Source organism: Oncorhynchus clarkii, chromosome 1 (genome assembly GCF_045791955.1).
Source record: "Oncorhynchus clarkii lewisi isolate Uvic-CL-2024 chromosome 1, UVic_Ocla_1.0, whole genome shotgun sequence".
Lineage (NCBI taxonomy): Eukaryota > Metazoa > Chordata > Actinopteri > Salmoniformes > Salmonidae > Oncorhynchus > Oncorhynchus clarkii.
In genome coordinates this window covers 61,143,036-61,150,327 of record NC_092147.1, presented here as the reverse complement: position 1 = coordinate 61,150,327, position 7,292 = coordinate 61,143,036, and the positions used below count along the sequence as shown (strand labels likewise).

Here is a 7,292-nt window from a genome sequence, read left to right as displayed (position 1 = left end):
CTTTGAACCCTGAATGCGTAGTTCTGCCTTTACGTTGTAATGTTTTTAAAAAAAAATGTAAAGCCTTTCCAAAAATCAAACCCTCACAACCCCGCCATTATTGCACGTGCCGAATTTCCGAGTCTTGTCTATCTACGCTCTTCCTTCACACTGAGATCTGAGGCAAATCGTTTTGTTTGACTGTCTTCCTTTTCTGTTGGGTAAAAGGGAGAGCATAAGGGAGTAGCGTATCAGTGATCATCTGGCTTTATCTGAATTTGTCACGCACTCCAAGCTGGCTGTCTGGCTGCAAGTATCTCTCTGATGAAGTACAGGATGTTCTGGGTGAGTGAGATAAAAACGTACAACAGGGAAAGGACTCTCCCCATTTGTTGCAACATGACATGGCTGTGTGCCCGTAATACAGTACAATACATTTGCTCGCTGAAATAAGAAAGTAATGAAATCTACTGTATCAAACTAACCAGACAAAGTGTATTTCTAATAATAATTCTGTCATTTCAGAAAATACACAAAGGTTATTCTATTTTCGGGAACAATTGAACCGGTCATTTAAAAATAGAGAATCTCGGGCCATAGTGAGTTTGAGATATGGAAGTGTTGAGTGACTTTGTATATAACCTTTGTGTATTCCTAAACATTGCAGTATTAGCATTCTATTTTTTATTCCACCTGCCCACGTTACTTTTTATTTTTGTTAGAATGAGCCCCTTCTTACTCAAAAGCTGGTTAGATATACCTCCTATTCTGAGGCATGTGTTAAAATAAACAAAACGCAATCTCTTGTTACTCCAACTCATATCAGTATAATAAATACACTAGTTACAAATCAAGCAATAATTAAAATATCCTTTAATTTAGTATTACTGTATAATATCACACATATTACCTTTACTCATCAACTCAATGTCATCCGTTCAGATAGATATCGTAAAATACTCTCACCGGAGCAACATCACAGTTGCAGTAACAAAATGATTATGTTCTGTATTCAATACAACATGGAGAATAAATCATTTGATAACTGGTATCTTAAATGAAGAATCTTAATGATATGGTATATATGCAGAGCAGCCATTTGAACGTTCAAGCGCATGAAGACATAACACACACTCGAAGAGAACAAAAAGACAATAAAAAAAGAAAACGCTATTCTAATATAGATTTTTTTAAATTACCATTTCAATTTAACAAAATGTACAGTACCAGTCAAACGTTTGTCCACACCCTACTCATTCCAGGGTTTTTCTTTATTTTTTACTATTTTCTACATTGTAGAATAATAGCGAAGACATCACAACTATGAAAGAACACACATGGAATCATGTAGTAATCAAAAAAGTGATAAAGACACCTAAATGTGTTTTAGATTTTAGATTCTTCAAAGTAGCCACCCTTTGCCTTGATGAGAGCTGGTTGCCATATTTTGTTTTTTAAAGTTGACTCAATTTTTAAAAAAGCACAACAATCTGAGTTTTCTGTAAAACCTTAGTGCATATGTCAAATTTAGGGTAGGGCTGCTCATTAGAATTACCAACACGATGTCACTTAAAACATAATTATTGTTTTTAATAGTAAGAAGGTTGGTATTACTATCTACCTAGTTACCTATATTTACATAAATCAAGATTCTCTCTGTATCATATTGACCTTGTTGGGAGATCATTTGGGCCATAAAAGGTACACTCTCAGAGGTGGTGGGTGCAAGCAAAATAACTGAATCAACTCCAATTGGTCAATATTCCAGTAAATACAGTCAAATGAAGTGGCAAACAAGTGTAAAAGAACATGCCATCGCCCTAAGATGAACACTGCACGCTTTTTTTGAATGTTCTGGCGTGTTCCAGTGAAAGATATACAAACATCAGTGCAATAACCTATTAAAAACCATCTTTAAAAGTTGCATTTTTGTGAGCCATAGTCATATGAGTGATTACCTGTAAAACAAAGAACATAAAGATGTATATGAAGGGTATTTTGCCTGAGTGTTCAGTTCATAAATACATTTTTTAACTATATAGTAGCTGATACCTGATAGCACATGAGGAAGAATTTCAGTTCATGAATCTACTTCTTAAAAGCTTAATTTACCGTTTTTTGTAATGCTTTTGGCAACTATATTCTCAGTCTGATCTGGAGTTGCCTGTGTCCTCCTGGGTCTCCCTATTGAAGGGCCTTTGGCTAGCCTCCTCCAAGACGTCCATGGTGTCCCGTAGATTTACTGCTATGGAGAAGTTATTGGGCTTCAGGGTCAGCCCATAGGTGTAGTCAATGGTGGGCAGCTTGTCCGGGTCGGGACTAAAGTGGGCCTGGTGTGCCAGCAATGCAGTAAATAGGAACAGCTGCATCTTGGACAGCTCTTCTCCGATGCACCGCCTCTTTCCCAAGGAGAAGATGAGCACACTGCTGGCCAGGTCCTTGTTCAAAGAGCTGTCCTGGTCCAGGAAGCGCAGGGGGTCAAAGGTCTCTGGTTGTGTCCACCTGGCGGGGTCGTGGTTGCTGGACCACTGGTTGATGAAGATCACTGTGTCCTTGAGAATGGTGTAGCCCATGATGGTAGTGTCGGTGATGGTGCTGTGGGGAATGGTGAGAGGCACAAAGCTGGTGAAGCGCATCACCTCGTAGATAAAGGCCATCACGTAAGGCAACTGAGACTGGTCTTCCATGGTGGGCAGACGGCTCCGGTAGACCACTTTGTCCACTTCCTCTTGGAGACGCAGCTGGATATGAGGAAACCTATATAGGACATGGTCAAAAGTGAACACTCAGAACACAGGTATCTTTGTTCATTGAGATAATAATTTCCTATTGGGAAGCTAACCTCCATTTCAACACTGAGGGTATACTCAATACATTAATCTTTTTTGATCAAATCAAATCATCAAATCAAATTTATTTATATAGCCCTTCATACATCAGCTGATATCTCAAAGTGCTGTACAGAAACCCAGCCTAAAACCCCAAACAGCAAGCAATGCAGGTGTAGAAGCACGGTGTTGGGTAACTATGAGCAGCAGGTTGATATAGGCTACAGGTTATTTGGCAATTTGTTATTTGGGGTTTTGGTAGCATGGTTACAGTTGCCAACATGCTAAGAATTCCTAAGTAAATACTAAATACTGGACAAAATAAACATGAATTACTATCGAAACTGTTTTATTTCTCCCGCGCAAACTGGCAACTCACATCATGATGTTCTACGGCTCAGATTACTTTATCAAGCGACATTTCAGTACAGCGGAGCCCTCATGAGAGGCTTCCAATACCTGCCTGGGCACTTCTGCTATTTAAGACTATTACCTAACATCCTAGTTCTGCTACTGACGTGGAGCACGTACAGGAGCACGTACAAGGAGTAGGCTGCCAGCAAAAAAGAGCAGAGCATAGTACTCTTTCGTTGTTTGATGTTGATAGTGAGACAGTGGCATACTAGTACATTAGGTTGGATCATTCTCCCAAGACAAAATTGCTATTTCTGTTTTATGCATAGGTTTTCTCAACTTAAACATATATGCTATTGTGAATTGATGAATGCACTTAGTGTAAGTTGCTTTGGATAAGAGCGACTGCTTAATGACTAAAATATCAAATGCATTGTTAATAGAACATATTATAGCCTATGGGAAAACGAGAACTTGAATTACACTTTAGCTGATTCAAAATTAATACGTAGGCTATTACCTCACAAGTATCAGAATGATCCATTGGAGTGCAGTAGACAGTGTGTCTTGGCTTGCTCCAAAAATATCACCAATAGTAGGTGGCACGTAATCTTTGCCTGGTGAGACTCCGGGCGAGCTGTCCTGAGAATGGTCCAATGCCATGATGAAAGCATCTGTCATGTCCCGGATTGTGCTTGGCTGAATGGTCTTTCGATGCTCGACAACCTTAGTAACGATAAATTTACTGAACTCCCGGTTGAGCTCTTTAAAATTGTCAAAAATTGTTTTTATTGGGTTGGGAAAATACTGGAGCCAAGGCATCACATCAACGATGCTCCCAGCCCCTACTGTTTGGGTGAATTGATCATTTCGTCCCACAACTTGTGCAAACTCTGCGTCGTCGTAGGAATACCTCTTTCCAAAGCACACCGCGGTCATTATGTTCGCTGTTGATACCACCAAGTATGTCATCGGCTGGAAATATTTGTGCTCTTGCGTTTTTCCCAGGAAAATACGGAGCAGCTCCCTAACTTCGCAGACAACGTGGTTTTCGAAGGTTTTTTTGGAGTTCATGTTGCCGGTGGAAAACATCCGAACAGTAGATTGGGCTACTTTTCGGTGCACTTTCCACCATTCGCTGAATTTTCCAAAAGCAATGCCATCGCCATTGGAAACGTATTGAAAAGAAGTAAAGTCCGGTCTACCTGCGAAATCATATCCCTTTTTGATGAGCGCCTGCCTGATTGCGTCGCCATTCAGCACCACAACGTCCCGGCAGCCGAGTTTGATTCGAAAGACATCCCCATATTTCCGTGCCATGCGAGAGAAATAGAGGTGAGGAGTTTTGCCAACCTCTACTGCGTTCCCAATGACCGGCCAAGCGAAGGGTCCAGGCGGGCTGCATACGTCCCAGTTCCGCCTGATCCTGCGCCACAGGTGCACGGCAAAGACAACAGTCAAAGACGCCAATAATATACTCCGTGGCGATGGCCAGGTCATCTCCTCGAATATAATGTGCATGTCCATTATGAAGCCTATAATATATTGAGAGAAAGCAATAAGTTATTTCTGGGGAAAAAAAATATTAACTCAGTCTAGGGGAACACACAAGTAAAATTAAGAATATAGTGGTAATATTATTGCAGCACAAAATATGGCACAACATATCCTATTGTTAACGGGTCAAATATTGAGGATGGAAATACACCACCTTGCAGTCAATTCGTTGCTTCTTCCAAGTATAGAACAGCCTTATGTTAATTGCAGTCTGTCGGTTACTAATAGATGTTTTGATGAATAAGCTCTTGTCCTTTGTCCCGTCGATGCCGATGGTAAGACTACATTTTAATATAAATGCAAGAAGCGCGGTAACTATAGGTCACGTCTTTATATAGCGGATCCAGTGATTGAAAGTAAGGATTATTGGAGAATAAAATTCTCATAACCTGCACAATAGACAAGAAAGTAACCCATTATACGCCAGTAACTTAATTTGTCATTTGGTGCAGTTCTAGACCTTCCACACTCAACATGCGAATAGCCTTCTGCTGTCCCGAGTTAAATGATTTATCACAAACAGAAGTGTCAAATAGCATCATAGCTCGTCAGCGTCTGAGTCCTGGTTTGTTGTAAGGGGTGTCTGCTCCCCTCCCTCCCTCCCTCCCCCTCACACACACACACACACACACACACACACACACACACACACACACACACACACACACACACACACACACACACACACACACACACACACACACACACACACACACACACACACACACACACATTCTCACGCGCTCTCACTCACTCTCTCTTCCTCCCCTCTCCCCCTCCCCTACTCAAAAAGTAGCGCGCCTACTTTTTGTTGTCAAACTGTTTGTGTGGTCCATTCCCTCGTTGCAATTGGAGGCAGAATGCAATCACCACTAGCCACTAGGAACTCAATACTTTGCTGGATAGGTTTTGTCAAAGGATTATGGATGTCCAATCAAATCAACGTATTCATTTGTTTTATTTAATTGGTTACCATTCACCAAATATGCCTCTATTTGGGCCTAGGCTTTAGCCTCATATGTAGATGGTTATATGTTTAGATTTAATGCTAATATCCTAACAATAACTACAACCATGATGAAATATCAACAAAAATGAAAGATCATATGATTTTAGCAGCCTAATACTAGAAGATAGAACTACCATACTACTATTAATGTAACATTATTATTAGTAGTAGTAGTTTTTTGTATTTATTATTTGTTTGACCTAATATTATTCGAATTATCATTAGAAATTGTATACTATTATACTATGAAGTTATTATCGGTTACAGCTTGAAAGTACAAGATATAGTATTGTATTGAATTTAATTTATAAATTATGATTAGTGTCTGCGGAAATGTAGGCCTATGGTTTATTAAAATGCAATATAGTGGGTCTTATCATGCAGCAAATGAGAGAGGCCTTGTTTCATTTTAACTTTATTCGACTCCTGTTCCTTTTACGCAAATAAATCGTGTGTTTACTCATTCATACTGTCAAATGATTTGATATTGCAATTTATTAAGGATTCATACGAATGTGTGTGTAGGGGACAGGTTTTCCAGAATTATGTGGTGCTATGCTATATTTCGTGAATTATTCCCCAAATGGATCTAACAACATGTATTTTTTAATGTCCTTTAATGTGTTTACATAAAGGCTACTGCGGATCATACACATTAATAGAAATAAACGTTTTTGTAGACTGACCGAGTGTTTCTAGTATAGTTGTATTTCTTATTTTACGGGATACCGTTTCCAACAAGTAAAATGTGTCCGTTTTAATTTATAATTATAAATAATTATTCATTATGAGAGGTCTATAAAATATTAGATTTATTATTGCTCATTATTAGCTGATGCTTTATTCCGTTATCGAGGCCTGATACGTGACAGGAGCTGGGTTTCAAGCATACCTGCAATCACGTACTAACTGTTGATGAAGTACATTTTATATCGTAAAACATAGGTGCTTAATTTATATATAATTTGTCATTTAGGCTATTGCACAGATCTGCATGAATTCTGGCAGGACACAGAGTAAAATGTATGTAAATATCAAGTTGTTCCATAGCATTTTTGTTTCCCCAAATGTCTTGCCTCCATTTAATCTTAAGAAACATTTGACGTTTGATAAATTTAATATTTGTTAATGGGTTATTGGTCATTTTTTTTGTCAAAGCATATGCATATGCAATTATGATAGGCCTGTCAAAAGTTGTTCATTAGACAAATGGATTAGGCTGCTTGTCCAATGTATACCACCAGGAGGAGACTGTCCCTATTTTATTTTTTAATTTCACGAATTACAAGACATTGTATTACAATTGTATTCTAACTATTTCCCTAGGCATATATTTGAACGGTTATCTTGGAATACAAGCTATTGGAATAATGGTTTACAAGTTTTGTCTACACAAAAATCAAAATAAGCATGATTGAGATAAAGGCATGGCGGCTACATAATATTGTTTTTTTAAAGGAAAGAAAGGGTGATGCCTAATCATATGTACAACTGTGTGATTCTTCCGCATTTAACCCAACCCCTCTGAATCAGAGAGGTGCGGGGGGCTGCAATAATCGGCATCC

At 38.9% G+C, this 7,292-nt stretch overlaps 1 protein-coding gene across 2 annotated transcripts; it reads right to left on the bottom strand.

Annotated features, from left to right (window-relative positions):
* Nucleotides 1-835: 835 nt before the first annotated feature.
* LOC139410025 (cytochrome P450 1B1-like) lies at nucleotides 836-5,292 on the bottom strand. 2 transcript variants are annotated; one of them, XM_071155456.1, is made up of 4 exons: nucleotides 4,873-5,268; nucleotides 3,682-4,696; nucleotides 2,092-2,736; nucleotides 836-1,937 (listed from the first exon to the last, which is right to left on the bottom strand). In XM_071155456.1, exons 2-3 carry the CDS (start codon nucleotides 4,686-4,688, stop codon nucleotides 2,124-2,126), a joined length of 1,620 nt encoding a protein of 539 aa, XP_071011557.1. In that variant the 5' UTR covers nucleotides 4,689-4,696; nucleotides 4,873-5,268; the 3' UTR covers nucleotides 836-1,937; nucleotides 2,092-2,123. The 2 variants fall into 2 exon arrangements, with proteins under 2 accessions (XP_071011557.1, XP_071011548.1); XM_071155447.1 differs by having other exon boundaries at nucleotides 836-2,736; nucleotides 4,873-5,292.
* Nucleotides 5,293-7,292: the final 2,000 nt, after the last annotated feature.

What these genes read in the sequence shown, in the direction of transcription:
- LOC139410025 (XM_071155447.1), bottom strand. Translation starts at nt 4,688, where the DNA reads ATGGACATGCACATTATATTCGAGGAGATGACCTGGCCATCGCCACGG. An exon ending in ATCATTCTGATACTTGTGAG is followed by an intron (nt 2,737 to 3,681) that starts GTAATAGCCTAC and finishes TGTCCTATATAG; the next exon opens with GTTTCCTCATATCCAGCTGC.